Genomic DNA, 16,922 nt, shown 5'->3' with positions numbered 1-16,922 from the left:
GCGGGACATATACAACCAGTCGTGCTCCCGGAAGTTGTCTTCATTCACCTCATCGTTGACTTCTGCGGCCATCCAGACTCACATCGTCTCTGCCGATATGCGCAATTTCTTATTGTTGAGTGCACTAGCATGTCTTCATGGCCTAGGTTCCGCGCAGGAGACAGTCAACCGTACCTTGACTCAAGGCTGGGGCACTGTGCCTTCGCAGAGGAGATATATCAATGCTGCGCAAGCACGAGCTGTGATTGAGGCTGGTGTGCAGCAGTCTATGGCCATCGGGTACTGTCTTCCTGTACTCGCTCCGTGTCGTGGTCATGAGCTGATTCCTACTTACACAGAGTACCGAACAGCATCGCTGTGCTCGACCCTTCAGCACAACTGGTCGCCTTCTTACGAATGGATAATGCCTTCTTGAGCAGCATGGATATTAGCATCAAGAAAGCCAAGACTGTGTCGTTATTCAATGGGCTTTACCCCTCGAGTGTCCTGTACAATCGTTCTGAGCCAGGTGGCGATATTTATGGCATTGAGCAGACGAATGGCGGACTAGTTGTCTTTGGGGGCGGCCAGCCAATTGTTGACCTTGAGGGCTATTGGATTGGCTCGGTGGGAGTTAGCGGAGGCACAAATGAGCAAGATGTTGATGTCTCTATTGCAGCCGCTCGGAGTGTCGGTGCAAGGAGCGCTTGAGTGGTTGATGGTGCAGTTGTCTCGGCACGCTAGGACTTTGGTATGAAGGGAGAATAGCGCGAAGGCTGTGGCTGTGAAGGCATACCTTATTAGACAGCTCCAAGGCCCGATTCTGGTCGAGCGGGGAAATTGGCGTACACTTTCATGAGCCTTTCAACGCCATACTGCCAATGATGAAAGCTTCTGCTTCCTTCCCCAGCTGCAGTGCTTCGCCTTTCTTGAGCGCGTCTAGACGATAGATTTTGCGAATCCTGGCGGGATCGTGCATGGTGGCTAGGCTTTCATCTGAGAGTGTCGTGGGCTTGCCTTGAACGTTTTGCACGAGGTGCTCCTCAATGCTGGACCTTTCGCCGCCCACTTTGATGGCAACGATGTTACTGCTGCTGTCCTGCACGCCGAATCTGCGGAACGATTCTCCGATCTGGCAAAATGAGGGTGAGCATGCTACTGTGATAACATGATATATATATCACCAGTCATGCATTGCCTCACTTACATTGTTGTTTGGTGACATGGCAAAGACTATCTCCGAGTGCACATTGTGACTCTTCATGCGGCCCTCGAGCTGGTCGTTGATGGCTCTCCAGCACGCCGAGAGCACATGAGTCCTTGAGAGCAGCACCGACGCATCGAGGAATGCATATTGAAAATCGGTATTGCCGTCGAGCAGCTGTTGGCGCAGGAATGAGGCGTTTTGCACATCGGTGAACAAGACCACGTGCAGCGGGTGGTTGGGCAGGTGAGGCAGCTGTATGGTCTCCATGTTGGAGTGCTGCAGGCTGGATTGGAAGGGCAAGAGTCTCGATGCGGGCGGTGCTCTGGACGGCATGAACTGGTTGTGGGATAAGGTGCGGCTCGCGTGCGCAGAGAAAGTTGCGATTCCAATCAATCGTGAGGGCCACACGGCAGAGCTCCCATTCGGGCCCTAGTTAGCGCAGCGAGTGCTGAGCGATCTGGACCGGCCGAGCAGCGTGTTGTTTTTGGCGGCCAGAATCGACGCCGCGCCGTAATGGGCACGCAGCAGGCAAGAAAGCGGCGCAGAGGAGGATGGGCTACGTCTTGGGAGGGCGAGTCGAGGCAGCATAAGCATAGCAGATCATATCCACCCCGACTGCTGCGTCTCTGCAACGCACAATTTGGCTCGGGCATCTCTGGCTCCGCGTTGTGAAAGGGCTCGCTTCTCTATACGAGGTTTCGAACCACGCCCATAGATCGGCAACTTCCACCGCGCCCGGAGCATGTCTTCGTCGAGCACGCTCAAGCGGCCGGGAGACTCCGACGACGGTGGCAGTGGAAGGGGCAGCAGTGGCAGCAACTCGCACAGCACGCCGCAGCCTGCCAGCAAAATCCCGCGGACGGAGGGCCACTCCAATGGCACCGGCAGCAGCACCACGTCCACGGCTACGACTAATCACGCCGCCCTGAACGGCACTGGCCACCAGCATGACGACTTTGCGGCCGCGTCCAGCGCTGCTCCGCCGCCCGGTAGTTCCAAGAAGAAGTCGGCGGGTTCATCGCGGACAGGCCAGGCCTGCGACCGCTGCAAGGTATGCGACCACTCTCACCCGTGTGACTTTGAGTCTATCGCCGTGCTCGTCGGATGATATATATTGATCCATGCTGCGTCCACCAGGTGCGTAAGATCCGCTGCGATGCGCGCCCCGGAGGCTGCTCGCCATGCATCCAGAACAACACCGAATGCAAGACGACCGATCGCATCACGGGTCGCGCGACATCGCGTGGCCACACCGAGAACCTCGAACATGAGAATACTACGATGAAGATGTACATTGTCGAGCTGCAACAGCAACTGCGGGACGGTGGGCTAGAGCCCAAAGCAGCGCCGTCGGCTCAGAATTCATACGGACAGTATTGGAGCCAGCAGGCAGAGTGGACGGGGTCATATTCAGGACAGAACGCGCTGTCGGTCAGTCCGCAGATCCGCAACGAGCGACAGACACCCCAGGGCTCCCTCCTGCCCGACTTCCGCTCAGGATGCATTGGCGACAACTACCTGGGCGTCTCGTCGGAGAATAGCTGGCTGAGTCCCATCGAGGGCACATCACTCGCTCTTTTCGGCACCAAGATCGACCTGGCCGAGTTCATGCCCGCCGATTCGGATCCCGCCTTCAGTGCCATGTCCTATCGCACATTCCTCAGTCATGCATTCGGGCGACACCAGGTCTTCCGACCAGAGCTGCCCGCCTACGAGCAGTGCAAAGTGTATGCCGAATGGTACTTCCGATCGATAGGACAGTTCATCCCGGTCCTGCACAAACCCGACTTCATCGCGCTTCTCTACAAGATCCACCATGAGCACTATCAGCCCAAGCCGGCAGAGAATGTCATGGTCCACATGGTCCTGGCCACGCTCAACTTCCAGTTCGCGGCGCGCAATTCCAACGAGCAAGCGCGTCAGGACTCCATGAGCCACTACCACTACGCGTGCAGTCTCATCCCCGACCTCATCACAGGCCATACTCTCGCAGACATCCAAGCATTGGCTTTGATCTGCTCCCAGCTGCGGAACCAGCCCAAACCAGGCGCAGCATGGATGTTCACGAATCTGGTACTGGGCTTGGCTGTGGAATCTGGTCTCCATCGCTCTGCCAAAGCGTGGCCGAACTCAGGCGTGGACCAGGATCCACATCATCTGGAGATGCGAAAGCGAACATTCTGGTCACTCCTAATCTTCCACGTGCACATCAGTGGAAAGCTGGGTCGCCCGATGCCATTGCGCTTGGAGGACTTTGACATCGAAATGCCGGAAGCAATCCCAGACAATCTGCCTGAAGAAAACTCGACCAAATGGAAAGACTGTTCCTTTCGCGCGGCGATTGAGGGTTTCAAGCTGCTGAGAATCATGTTGCAGGTCTACTCCACTATCTATTCGATCAAGTCGACTGGACAGTACGAGATGAACGTGCGTCACCTGGAAAAGGAGCTGGAAACATTTCACGACCAGCTTCCGCCTGAGTTCCGCGGAGGCCCGCAAACACGAGACGAAGATCGCGTGTCTGCGTATTATCTGGACATGGGCGTCGCAGAATGCCAGCTTCTACTCCACCATCCAGCACTGTGTCGCTCGGCATCAGCGCAATTTATGACGAGCAATCTCGATACCTGCTTGCACTGGAGTAAGAAGCTGCTTCACGTTGCGACTGCTCTGAAGACGCTGAACTCGTTGGACACGACCTGGTACTCCACCACAAACTTCTTGGCGGCGATCTTCACCACACTTTTCGCGCACACTGAGCGTAGGGAACAGATGACCACGGCAGATCTGCAGACTTTGCGACAAGATATGGATGCATGGATGGAAATCATGGCAGAAGTGGCGAATCTTCTGGGTAAGTACGCGCGCTGAGCTTCTGGAGACACGCACTAACGTTTTGACAGGCCTGAGCTCGCGGCTACAAGCAGCTATTCGCACCATTATCGACTTCTCCCTCGGCAATATTCAGCGGCATCTCGCTGCCAAAACGGCTTCAGCGGCGCTGCCGGCCACGTCTTCTCCTACGGAGCCACAAGCTCAAGCATATACGAACGGCTATAGCGAACAGCAGCGGTACACAAATGGACACAGCAGCGAAGATCTGAGCAGCACAGCGAGCCGAGCTTATGCCAACACACATGCACATGCAGACCAAAGCCACGCTTACTCACAATCTGGCCAATACACGTACCCGTCCGCGCATGAGAACGGCGTGTACCCACAAGCGAGCATTAACGGCTACAGTCAATCAGCCTATGCGGAAGACAGCAAGCCGAATATTGAAGACCAGCTCCTTCAAGCAACGTCCATAGCACAGCAAGCACAACAGGTCAATGCAAACAACTTCGTGGCAGCATACCAAGCGGCCAGCACAGCAGAGACAAATGGCTACCATCAAACGCCGACCACAGCAGGAATGAACGATCAAACATACCCTCAAGCTGGACCGGCAGCATGGAGACACTTTGCGGACTCGATTCCGAACTTAGGCGGCCATGAGTATATGAATTCTGCTGCTAGTCTTATGGCTCTCGGCGGGGGAAAACACACAGATGGGACGGACATGGTCGCAGCAGCTCAGATGAGCCATATGCATCTGCCTCACGCTGATGGCGTGCAGGCTCCTTGGCCTTTACTACATTACACCGGCGGAAACAATGGACACGGCTAATGAAGCTGTGGCGGCGTTCTGCAGTACGACTTCGGATTGTGAAGTTGTGGACGGAGTTTTCGGGATGGTGAAGCATTTCCCGCGGAGGAGTCTTTTTTCGAATGCTTTTTTGTTGTATACCCCATGAGAAACGAAGGCGGGCAATAAGGCAGGCGTGACACGTATTCAGAGGGAAGCCGCAGAGATACCAATTTCACGTTCATCGAGCCGATCGAACGTTTTCGGATGCTGACCCAATTGTTCATCCATCTTCTTCCACTACCCTGCACGACACGTGTATGTTGTGCCGTTTTGCCATGCTAGCTTGATATCCTTGGCACCGATCTCGTTTCTCCACTTCTTGAGACTTGTCTCTTCGTCAGCCTGTATCCTTCCCGTCCTATTCTCGCCAGACACAAATGCGATCGCGCATCGAAGACCACGTGCAAGCTGACAGCGTGCACAGTGGCGTTTCTACGAGAGTTCAGGAGTGTGACGGCGTCCACAAAAGGCGTCTGGCCCGTTGCAACGCTCGAGCGGAACACTTCGATGCCGTCGCCTTGGCATAAGCGTGGTCTCCATGCAGGAAGTGACCGCTGCTTTTTTACAGTTCAGACGCCAGCTGTGACGACGAGCACGTTCCTGCACGTGCAGACTCGTAGACTGCCCAATCGAAGCTCGGTAGGAGGTATGGTGGCAGCCGTCAACAGCTATAACGGCTGGAAAACACCTCACGCAGCTCCGGTTCTGCCCGTTCCCATATCACTGTTTCGTAATTCGCCAAGTCGCAAGCGTAAATGCCAAGTGTAGCTTCCGAGGGGCAGGACCGTACGAGGAGCGCGGCCGCAATGAAGATCTGGAGAAGGGCCAGAGTTTGTGGCGGCTTCTCTCGATTTTTGGGGCACCTCACCGCACGCATGCCAGCACACCGACCTCGACATTCATTGGAACGGGGAAGAAGGGACGCCCATGCGTCGTTCATAAGCACTGATCACTGGCCTAGTTGACAGCACTGCATGGACGGACCACAGGACAAGAGAATTATTGCAAGAGTCTTTCTTGGGCTTTCGTCAGCTGCGACCTGAGTGAACCATCGCGCAACTCTTAAGTGGAAGTTAAAGGAACTGGTACGCCAAGGACGTCAGATTCCTTTCAATTCGTTCCTCGCACAAAGGACGCCATCTTCACCAGCAGCACCTCGTGGTGGAAGCATCATACGAAGCGGAGCGCCATCACAATGTCGACCTGCGGTTCCGGAACGCGTGCAGAGGACTACAACCTCTCTCTGCACGTCGGCGCCCTCTTTATCATCCTGGCAGTGTCTGCTGGAGCATGTGCACTGCCAATCGTGGCATTGAGAGTGCCTCAGCTGCGAATCCCAGCCAAGGCGCACTTTGGCTTCCGACATTTCGGTACTGGAGTCCTCATCGCGACAGCGTTTGTGCATTTGATTCCGACTGCATTCATATCATTAATCGACCCATGTCTGCCACCATTTTTCAATGAGGACTACCCTGCGTTGGCGGGTGCGATTGCGCTCGCAGCAGTATTCATGATTACCATTGCAGAGATGATTTTCAGCCCGGGGAGATCGCTTTGCTCGGGACCTGGGCACGATGACCTCTCAGAACCGGCGCAAATTGATCGAGATGGAGGCGCGAATGTTTCCAATGGCACAACGGAAGCGACAAGGAGGCATTCTTTGGCCAATGATGAGATCACACCAGGTGAGCCAGCGAACTACAAACCAAGCATCGTTCTAGGAATTGACAGCATGCCAGCTGAGAGCACCCCGCAATTTGGACGATCACGCTCTGGGCGATCTCATAGTGTTATGAAGACTGTGGGAAGACGCAGCAGCCTGATGTTCAATGAGAACACTTTCCAACTCACGGGGGAAAACAAGCGAGGGCGCAGTGTCGATGATGTTGAAGATCGTCGTCCCAGCGAAGATAGCATGACCCTCGCTGAAGAGAAAGAAGCTGCCCAGCAACGACACAAACTGCTGATGCAATGTGTACTTCTCGAGTGCGGAATTCTATTTCACAGTAAGTCTGGACTCCTCAGCAAACAGGGCATCCTGGCATTGCAAGTGACTTTTGCTAACCTGACATCCAGGCATCTTCATCGGTCTCGCCCTAGCCGTTGCCGTAGGAAGTGAACAAGTCATTCTCCTCATAGCCATCGCCTTCCATCAAACCTTCGAAGGCCTTGCACTTGGATCACGTATCGCGGCCGTTGGCTGGAAACCTCGCGCTCTGCAGCCCTGGTTCATGGCTCTCGCGTACGGCTGCACCACACCTCTAGGCCAAGCCATCGGCATCGCAACCCGGAATCTTTACGATCCAGATTCTGCAACAGGTCTCGTGGTCGTGGGAACATTCAATGCGTTCTCAGCAGGTCTCCTGACGTACACGAGTTTGGTGGATTTGTTGAGTGAGGACTTTTTGAGCGATCATAGCTGGAGGACGTTGAGAGGACGGAGGAGAGTCGGTGCGATGTGTCTGGTCGGATTTGGGGCTTTCTGCATGAGTTTGATTGGCGCATGGGCATGAGCGTATTGTGTGCGTTTCGGGTTTTGCTGCATGAGAGGAGCGTCTCAGACAGGCTGCTCTTGCACAGACAGGATGTCCATATTTTCAAAAGCGTTGCGCAAGTGGTCCTTCGAAATCTTCAGGTTACTTCTTGGCCTCCGGGTCCTGAGCATAAAGGATGCTGGTTATCGCACGTGTCACCGCAGTTTTGGTAGATTGCCGTGGCACATGTCTGTAAGCTGTTGTCAAGAAACAGCTCCGTTAGAGGTTTTGGCAGCTCGTCTCTGCTTGACCATCCCTCGTCTCGCCGCTGGCGATCCCCGCCCCTTTGTCTTTTCCTTCTGCAGCTGGCCATTCAACAAGTTCTTGCAGACCGCTCGCAACCTCCTATACATCATCCACAGCCATCTGCTCCACGATTGCTCATCTCGACTTTTCCATATTGGTTGCCAAGCTGCTGGTTTCAGCCCCATCTTGAGTTGCAGCTGCAGCCTTCTTTTGCCCTGTTCAGCTTCTGCATTTCCAAGCAATTGTGCTGTGCCGTCTGCCTTCTCTCGCTCATACTTCTCCACCACACCTTTCACCACGTCCTCGTCAATTGCCCATCTGCCGCTGACTCCCCTTCCCGTTTCTCTCCACACCAGATCGGCAATCTCAACTTTCCCTCCCGCTTCTCGCTTCACCACATCCTGCCACCTTAACCCAAAAAGCAAGAGGGCCATCAAAGCATACGCAGCATCATTCCCAGCATTGTGAGCTCCCACCAATTTAGCGCCAATACCATCGACCGACCCGTCATCTTTTGTTAATCGATACTTCTTCTCGATGCCCAACCTGTAAGCAATTCCGGCTAGCTTGAGAGATTCGTATTTCATCCCTTGCACCTTGGTGTGCCTCGCCAAATAATATGTGTCGAAGATCTGATAGCCTTTCCCGATCACAGAGTCCAAATCCAGATTAAAACAAGGGTCTTCCTTCAATTGTTTGATGTCGGAATCGATGGACTGTCCGACGAGGACAACCCGAGACTTCGGATACCCTGTGGCCGGAGGCATGAAAGATTCGAGAGTCTTGATCAGGAAACCCTTGGCATGGGAAACGTGCATGTAGCGTGACTCGCCGAAGAGCAAAGTCGAGTTGCGTGGGTTGTAGTAAGAAGCGGCGGAGGTGACAATATGGACTGCCAACGCTTTCTGTTAGCTCTGCAATGCTATTGAACTCACTGCTTCACCTCACGTCCATGAGGGAGAACAGTAAGTTGACACACATAGGAACGTCACAAGGGAAGTATCATACCATGGCCCATCTTTTCTCCCCAACCTCTCGCCCACACCCCCGGATCCACATCATTGATGTCTGCAACCTTCATCCACGCAAGCCCGATTTCCGTGATCCTATCAATGGACCCTCGTCGTTCCCACTCCAAGTCCAACGACACGAGTGTGACATGCTTCTTCACCTGAGTCGTCGAAGAAGCCTCTAACCCTAGAATGTGTTGCAATTGCACACCGTTCCCATAGTTGTCAGGGAAGTAGTCTTTGAGTCGCGCAAGTGCACGACGCTGACGACGTTCGAGTAGGTGCTCGGCGCGCCGTTCTTTGTCGATAGCATGACCGGGCTGAAGCGGTATCTTCGGCTTCACGATAGGACCTTGCGGAGAGGCGATCGTGATATGAGGAACTTGGGGCAAGGATGGTCTTGCCGCGGCTCGGTTGCGTGAACGTATTGCTGAGATACTCTGCCGTAATTGACTAATCGGCACCACAGGCAATGCTCTGCTGCCTGTCCCAGTGAGAATCGGCTGCTTTCTGGTCGAGTCGACATTCGCCACTTGCAATTTGTTCTTGATCTCAGCGGGAGTCACAGTTTGTCCGGCACCCAGAATCGAAGCGCTGATGGAATTGTTCGCTGCATTGTTTGGTGCAAGCAGCGGGCGTATGTTCTTCTCTTTGGCTGCCCGGAGTCCAGCAGTCCTCAATCGCTTGAGTTGCAGTTTATTCTTGAGTGAGTTGACCATGCTATCCGAAACGGCTCAGTTCTCCTTGCATTCGCCATGCTGTATTTTCAATGGCAATGAGTCGCGAACATGATCTGGGGAGATGAGAAAGGAAGAAGTGCTCAAATGTTGTGATGAGAAAGGATGGTTTCAATGTCATCGGGAAAGCCCAAGTTCGCCGCCCTTGCAGTGGAAAGCGAGACCGAGACCACATCTATAGGCTATCTCGTACGCTTCAAAGTGGACAATCGTTACTGTTTTGTACTTTGAGTGCTCTGAAATTGTTCTCTTGTTACATTGACCTATACTGACACATCATGGTAAAGAAAGCTGGCTGTACATCCATCGACCAAACCGGAGAGACAGCCAATCATGCTACCACATCCCTAGGAGAGAAAACCCGCTAAATGCAGCACAACTCAACTACAATACTTTTGAAGAGCGAAGAGTCTTCATCCATGCGTTCCCTGCGTTCTTCCTACTCCTTCTTACCGCCGAACCATCCCAGCGCACCAGACTTCATCTCCTTCATCTGTGCCTCTTGCGCTTTCTTCAACTCTTCGGCCTCCTCCTTCAACCACTGCTCTCCGTGCTCGCGAATCTGCTTCTCCAAATGCTCGTATTGTCGCTGACCTTGCTCGCGGATTTGGTCGCTCAGCATCTTGCCTTGTCGCAGGCCTTCAGCGACACTTTGCCCGTCAGCCAAGACCATGCCGCCTCCCATTCCAGTTCCGCCTTGCACGCCGAGACCGGAAGCGATAGAGCCCAGAGAGAATTTAGGCTTCCGTTTTCGTTCCTCAGCGAGTTGAGCTTGGAACTTTTCGCGAGCAATTTGCTCTCTTCGAGCGAACTCCTCTGGAATCGATTGACCTTCGAATGATTTCAGGACTTGACGGACATCGTCGGTACCCATAGTTGCGACATATTCGAGGAAAGGAATGAGCGCGACGAGGTCCTTCGTGTGGGGATCTTTTGGATCGCCACTCCACTTGGGAATGATGATGGCGTTTTCTGGCTGGTTCTTGACGTGCGGTGCGTGGGTGTCTACGATGATTGTCTTCTTCAGGTCCCGGTTCAGGTACGACAAGTCTTTGACATATTCGCCCTTCTCGTACTTGGTAGCCTCACGACCCAGCGGCCACATAATGAAGTGGTATGGGTCCAGCTTGGCCACGATGGGGTCGGCCATGGCGCGTGGAGCAGATGTGAACAGGACAAGCTCGTAGTACTGCGACAGGTAGCGGATGAAGTAATCGATGCCCGGGCGCTTGGCTGTGCGGTATCCGTGCTTGGTGTCCCATGTGGTATGGATCATGAGATCTTCCAAGGACATGACCAGAGTGAAGGGAGGCCGTTGCGATTCCGGAACATCAGGGAGAAGTTTTGGGAAGGCAGGCTCCGTGTAATGGCCGACCTGGCTGCCGAGTCTCCCACGCATCCGGTTCCAGATCTTTTGCGGTGCCCAGCCTGATGCATCGTCCGCCTCGAGACCCTGAGGAATTTCCTCCTGGGAGCTGAAAGGGCGTCCGAGGTAGAAGCCGGTGAGGACTGTTCCAAGTACAAAGGAAGCGTACAGGTAGTTCATGAGCAAGGCACGTCTTCGGTCAAGCGAAGTCTCATATGCCTTGCGATCGTACTGCCTCTCGCCTTCCTCGCCATCGTCTCGTGACCTACGCGGGCCTTCTGATGTCAAATCCAGCTTGTCCTCCTGTGACTCTGCAGCATCTTGCTCTCTCGCCCGTGCCTTGGCTTGACCGAATTCTAGATCGAATGTGCTCGGAATACCGTGGCGCAAGTCTGGTAGCGGGCCGGTCTGCTGCGGCGGCGTCTCCGGTGGGGGTACAGTGTTCTCTGAGGCAGCCACCTTCTCCTGTGCTTGATCTCGAATGGATCCTGCTACGGGCTCGTCTATATCTGCTCTTTGCGCCACGGGCTCTCGCTCTTGCGCTGCTGCAGCCTGCACCTGCTCGATGGGAACCTCCTGGGCGATATCCTCCCAGCTCTTTCCTGCAGCACGCAGCTCTTGCACTCTTTGGACCTGTTGAGGAGTGAGCGGAGCGGCGGTGGGTGTCATGTCCTTCAGTATTTGCTGTTGCTCCGGTGGAAGTTGTTGCACGAACTTGGCAATGTCTCCAATACCCTTGCCCTCCTGGAACATCTGGAGAATCTTTTGCGTTGGGTCTTGCCCTCCCAATGGCGACTGTGTGGAAGCTTCATCGGTTGTCCTTGCGCCTTCTACTGGCGAAGAAGCAGAATGCCCGACACCCGCAGCAGCTGCAGATGCTGCTCCCGCTCCGCTGGGTGTGGCAGCGGCAGGCTTGCCGAAGTTGATGCCATCTTTTGGCTTCCACGTCTGATCCTTGGGAGCCGCAGTTCCTGGCGAAGTCTGTCGTGCTTGGCCAGTCGCGGGCGTGAAGCCTTTTGGTGGCGGAGGTCTGGCAGGTCTACTCCCCGACGGCGGTGGAGGCGGGCGTGATGGTTTCGATGCGTATGTGCGGATGCGCAAGGCCGAGGGCGATGTTGTCAATGCGCCATGTCGAATGTGTGCCGGTTTCGAGGCCCGCAGAGCTGCTCGAGGCAGCATTTTTATCCGGTGGCCGCTGATGCTCCTATCGCACGCAGCTATCGCCAGTCAAGGGAAGCTGAGACTGAGTGTGAATCTGGGCGATGAAAATAAGAAGCGACAGTGGGTGGATGGATGCTCTACAGCATAGGTAGTGGGTATGTTCGCGCGGGAGATGTTTCCTGCTGCACGCGGCGTCTTTCCCGCGGTGCTTCGGCCGGGCGATGATGTCGTTTTGTGAACACCTGGCGCACACCCACCACTCTCCTCCCCTCGCTCACTTCTCACGCCTCTTGGACGACAGGACACGAGTGCATTCTTGCTGCTCCATATTATGCCGCACAACGAGACCGGCTCGTGACGACGGCGACATCCCCACAACCGCCACCACCCTCCTCTCCGCCGACGCAGCAGCCAAATGACGGCTGATGCGGTGGACTGCACTCCGGCCACTCCCCTCGGCCTCGCACGCGACCGGCACGACGACATGGCCCATGGTGCTCGCCGTGCTGCTATGCGCCTGGTGCGCCGCAGTCGCCAATGGCATGACCGATGACCAAGTCTCACACCTCCGCCGCGACACTCAAAATCTGTTCTATCATGGCTTTGACAATTATATGCGCCATGCTTTCCCCGAGGATGAGCTTCGACCCATCTCATGTCGTCCGCAGACTCGCAATCGCCACGACCCTCGCGACATCGGTCTCAACGACGTCCTCGGCAACTACAGTCTGACCCTCATCGATTCTCTATCCACTCTCGCCATCCTCGCTTCCGGCCCACAGGACAAGAAAGACAGGCACAACCCGCTGCGTGACTTCCAGGACGGAGTCAAGAGCTTGGTGGAATTGTATGGAGACGGCACTGAGTCGGGCAGGTGCGGCACGCGAGCATGTGGCTTCGATCTGGACTCCAAAGTCCAGGTATTCGAAACCAACATTCGCGGCGTGGGCGGCTTGTTGTCTGCCCATCTTTTCGCGCAAGGCGATCTGCCCATCGCGGGATACAACCCAGTCTGGAAGGCTGGCAGAAATGCCGGCATCAAGTGGAAGAACGGTCTCAGATATAATGGTCAGCTGCTCCGTCTGGCTCAGGATCTAGCCGAGCGACTTCTTCCCGCTTTCAGTACGCCCACCGACATTCCCTATCCGAGAGTAAATCTGCGCCATGGAATCCCCTTCTACCAGGACGCAGAGTCGGGCTTCTGCCGTGCTGACGGGACCTCCACCGATCCACGTGAGATTACCGAAAATTGCTCAGCGGGCGCCGGCAGTCTGGTCCTAGAGTTTACTGCGCTCAGTCGCATGACGGGAGATCCACGCTTCGAGGACGCAGCGAAGAAAGCGTTCTGGGCGATTTGGGATCGGAGATCCAGCATCGATCTGCTCGGCAATGGTATTGATGCAGAGACAGGCCAGTGGACTCGCCCTGCGCTTTCTGGCATCGGAGCTGGCATTGACTCGTTCTTCGAGTACTCCCTCAAATCCCATATCCTGCTCTCGAACTTACCCTACGACCCACGCAACTACTCGACTGAGTCGCCGGAGAGTTTCCTGGGCGTATGGCAGCAAGCTCACGCGAGTGTGAAACGTCACATCTATAGAAATCCACGAATGGTGAAGCATCCATTCTACGCCCAGGTCGATCCAGATACAGGCGGTGAGCGCCACAATTGGGTGGACAACCTCTCTGCCTATTATCCAGGGCTACTCGTACTCGCCGGCGAGCTCGATGAGGCCACCGAGTCGCACCTGCTGTGGAGTGCATTGTGGACCAAATTCGGCGCACTTCCTGAACGCTGGCCAGTCGGGAGCAACTATCTCGAACCACATTTCAAGCACTGGGCAGGACGTCCGGAGTTCATCGAGAGCACTTTTCATCTCCATCAAGCCACCAAAGATCCTTACTATCTCCATGTGGGTGAGATGGCACTGCGCAACATCAGAATGCGATGCTGGACCAAGTGCGGTTGGGCGGACCTTGGTGATGTGAGAACGGGTGAACAACGAGACCGCATGGAAAGCTTTTTTCTCGGGGAAACCGCCAAGTACCTGTACCTGCTTTTTACAGCAGATCATCCTCTCAACAGACTTGACTCACCCATAGTCTTCACGACCGAGGGCCACCCTCTCATCATTCCAAATGATGTGAGGATTTCTGATCAGGAGCATCCATTCAAGGTTGCCAACAGACGCAATGAACGCGCGATGTCGGCGCCTGCGCCCACATGCGCTGTTGCACCGACCTCATTGCCACTCACGGTCAGCAACACAGCAAACAGGGGAGATTTGTTCCACGCCGCAGCACTCGCTCAACTTCACACGGAGCGTATTCCACCCAGCCATCAGTCTTCTCGCTTGGAGCGTCCTTCGAAAAATAGCCCAGGCATATCATTGGCAGATGTGCAAAGCCCCACCAATTACACTTTCCATCCATGGACTCTACCCCAATCTCTCGTCCCCGCGAAAGGCCTGTCGTCGCCCATCATCAATCCGATTGTCAGTACCTTGACCTTCCCTACCTTAGGCAGCTCTGCTGCTGAAGTGGAGAAGGGACAGATGCCTTTCAACGCAGTGCAGAAGGTCGAACTCGGAGTTCTCATCAACTCCCTCTCCAACATGCGCATTGGCATGGTCCAGCAGCCGAGGAGTGTGCTGCTCCCTGATGGTCATGGTGTGCTCGTAGAGAGCATCATGGGTGACGAGTATCGGATCAACACCATTGGCAACTTCGCTCTTGGCAAGGATGAAAGAGTGCTATTGACGAGTACGGCACTAAAAGATGTCAGCCCTGCGGATCCTCACTTTACGAGACAGCGAGACCTGGAGATGATCGACCTCATTGTCGACGTGCCGACCTGGGTTGACGACAGGGACGCGATGGACGTGGAGCTATCAGAGAACGGCACCCTAGATGCACTGTGGGATGAGCTTGACAACATGTTGAATAAGCTCCTCCCAGGATCTGGCTCTGACTACAAGCTGTCCGACAAGCTTCGTGGGAATACAAGGACTGACGGCGTGCCTTCAGTGTTGAGGTACGCAATTCCCGCCATTCTACCTACGGGTCCCGGAGCAAGTGCCCCAGAGTCTGAGATGGACGTGGATGTCATCACTACCACCCTTGGTAATTTGCCGCAAAAGTCTGTATTCTTCCTCGATGACACTTTGTGTGACAACAGACTGCCTATCAATGTCGCCCGGCAGTATCAGGTTCTCGTTGTCATGCGAGGTGGATGCTCCTTCAACGACAAACTCGCGAACATACCCTCATTCGTGCCCTCTCCCGATGCACTACAGCTAGTCATCGTCGTGAGTGGGCTGACTGCCAACGAGAACGATATTGGCCATCAGGGTGAACATGGTCTGATCAGACCTCTGCTCGACCAGATTCAGCGCATGCCTTCTGGCATCGTTCGACCGCACCCTATAGCAATGTGCATGCTAGACGGGACAACTGTGCCAACGATACCGCGCAACAGGGCCGCTGCTAACGACGATGGAAAGGAGCTCGACGCTCTTGCGTTGCTTGATCTTGTTGCTACTGGAAAAGGTACTTTCGATGATCGCGGACAATTCCAGAGACTTCCTGCTGCCAACGGGAAAGGCAGTTCGGGCGGGGGCATTGGAGTGAAGAGGCGATATTGGTTCGAGAGTCTTGGCGTACCGATTGGCAATTTGATGATGTTGTAGCTTGACGATTCCATATTGCCTTCTGGGAAGTCCAGAGACTCGTATGGGACTGACGCGAGCGACATTTGAGAGCTTGCGATATTCGTGAGCGCGTTGCGAACAGAACATCGTGATTGATCTATTTGGTCTCACACGACTGCAAATACAGGAATAGAGGTGGACCAGGGCCCATTGATCTTCACTTGTACATATTTTGCAAGAAGGTACGGATTATATCGGTTGGACCATGTCTCCCGTGGCCACACAGCAGGTGACTGGCAGATGCTATTCCATTCTTCGGATAGAGAATCGTCGCTTCACCAGGAACAAAGCACATCGTGCTTGTCACCTGCGCACTCCGCACAATCCGCAAAATCCGCTTCGCCCCAGACTGGTCGGCCCATAGCTCTCTGTCAGCATCTCGTGTGGACTCCCGACAGCAATGCCGAAACCGCCGCTTTGGTAGTTTGTGACCGACCGAGCGAGCGGCTCTCGCAAGCTCCGTTTAGCTTTCTGCCAAGTCTCGTGGCTTGAACGCCTCTTGCTCAAAGTACGCTTTACGCCTCGGCTTGCCCTGCGGTGAGTCAAGGTTCCTTCAAGCGCAAAAATAAGAGTGCAAACTTTCGAGCTTCTTGTGACGTTGTGATGTTTTGCCATGTGCATGGAATCGTCACTGAAAGCACAGAAGGAATGTAATGGGGAGTCTAGAACGTGAGAGATGGTAGCACGACAGTAGGTGAGGGGAGGGGGATCGGTAGGTACTTGGCATGCATGTGGTCGACAGCGGAAGCAGGAAGGACATGACGGGTCTTGACGGACATTCGTCTGTATGCACCCCAGAGGATCTACGATGCTACGATGTGTCCGGGGGCCTCCGGTGCTTCTTGTCCCTTTGTGGTAAGTTCTCCTTGCGTAAGGGAATCTTGGCGGTTTGTATCGTGTTCCTAAATGAGTATGTGGACGAGAGCCTCAACCATTCCCGCAGGCATGCCAATAGATATCATGTAACGCCTCAGTGGACATCACTGTGACTAGCAGATGTCGAATCGCATCGTGTCGTATTTCTCGGAACCGGAAATCGATTGGCAGTCTGTTTCCACGTGGCAAATCTGCAGTGCAACGTGCTTCGCAACCACCACATGGGCGTGTCCACACTTTCTGCATTCGTTCTGCGATTGCCCTTGGTTCGGGTATTTCTTGGCGAGCAGGGGCAGAGTGACAGGTTCTCCGCGATTCCCCTCATTCGTTTCTCCACACATTCTTTTAGCCCTGAGTCGTGTTTCTCTTCAACCCCAATCCCCAAGTTCTGCTAAGACGTAGCTT

General features: G+C 54.6%; 7 protein-coding genes across 7 annotated transcripts; 4 read left to right on the top strand and 3 right to left on the bottom strand.

The window, feature by feature from the left end:
• Positions 1 to 97: 97 nt before the first annotated feature.
• On the top strand, positions 98 to 690 carry RHO25_008103 (uncharacterized protein; the record flags this gene model as incomplete). Its single annotated transcript, XM_023600248.2, has 2 exons — positions 98 to 279; positions 339 to 690. 2 exons carry the CDS (start codon positions 98 to 100, stop codon positions 688 to 690), a joined length of 534 nt encoding a protein of 177 aa, XP_023449594.1.
• A 142-nt stretch (positions 691 to 832) lies between these two features.
• RHO25_008102 (uncharacterized protein) lies at positions 833 to 1,453 on the bottom strand (the record flags this gene model as incomplete). Its single annotated transcript, XM_023600247.2, has 2 exons — positions 833 to 1,111; positions 1,187 to 1,453. The coding sequence occupies 2 exons, from the start codon at positions 1,451 to 1,453 to the stop codon at positions 833 to 835; spliced, it is 546 nt and encodes a 181-aa protein (XP_023449595.2).
• Positions 1,454 to 1,928: 475 nt separating this feature from the next.
• RHO25_008101 (uncharacterized protein) lies at positions 1,929 to 4,856 on the top strand (the record flags this gene model as incomplete). Its single annotated transcript, XM_023600246.2, has 3 exons — positions 1,929 to 2,237; positions 2,324 to 4,040; positions 4,090 to 4,856. The coding sequence occupies 3 exons, from the start codon at positions 1,929 to 1,931 to the stop codon at positions 4,854 to 4,856; spliced, it is 2,793 nt and encodes a 930-aa protein (XP_023449600.1).
• A 1,216-nt stretch (positions 4,857 to 6,072) lies between these two features.
• On the top strand, positions 6,073 to 7,390 carry RHO25_008100 (uncharacterized protein; the record flags this gene model as incomplete). Its single annotated transcript, XM_023600245.2, has 3 exons — positions 6,073 to 6,562; positions 6,617 to 6,883; positions 6,954 to 7,390. The coding sequence occupies 3 exons, from the start codon at positions 6,073 to 6,075 to the stop codon at positions 7,388 to 7,390; spliced, it is 1,194 nt and encodes a 397-aa protein (XP_023449601.1).
• A 224-nt stretch (positions 7,391 to 7,614) lies between these two features.
• RHO25_008099 (uncharacterized protein) lies at positions 7,615 to 9,386 on the bottom strand (the record flags this gene model as incomplete). Its single annotated transcript, XM_023600244.2, has 2 exons — positions 7,615 to 8,549; positions 8,666 to 9,386. 2 exons carry the CDS (start codon positions 9,384 to 9,386, stop codon positions 7,615 to 7,617), a joined length of 1,656 nt encoding a protein of 551 aa, XP_023449599.1.
• A 457-nt stretch (positions 9,387 to 9,843) lies between these two features.
• Positions 9,844 to 11,949, bottom strand: RHO25_008098 (uncharacterized protein; the record flags this gene model as incomplete). Its single annotated transcript, XM_023600243.2, has 1 exon — positions 9,844 to 11,949. The coding sequence occupies one exon, from the start codon at positions 11,947 to 11,949 to the stop codon at positions 9,844 to 9,846; it is 2,106 nt and encodes a 701-aa protein (XP_023448822.1).
• A 473-nt stretch (positions 11,950 to 12,422) lies between these two features.
• RHO25_008097 (uncharacterized protein) lies at positions 12,423 to 15,620 on the top strand (the record flags this gene model as incomplete). Its single annotated transcript, XM_023600242.2, has 1 exon — positions 12,423 to 15,620. One exon carries the CDS (start codon positions 12,423 to 12,425, stop codon positions 15,618 to 15,620), a length of 3,198 nt encoding a protein of 1,065 aa, XP_023449573.2.
• Positions 15,621 to 16,922: the final 1,302 nt, after the last annotated feature.

The sequence above is a fragment of the Cercospora beticola genome, chromosome 5 (assembly GCF_033473495.1).
Source record: "Cercospora beticola chromosome 5, complete sequence".
NCBI classification, from domain to species: Eukaryota; Fungi; Ascomycota; class Dothideomycetes; order Mycosphaerellales; family Mycosphaerellaceae; genus Cercospora; species Cercospora beticola.
The sequence above is the reverse complement of the archived record's forward strand: the minus strand, read 5'-3'. Positions and strand labels throughout refer to the sequence as shown.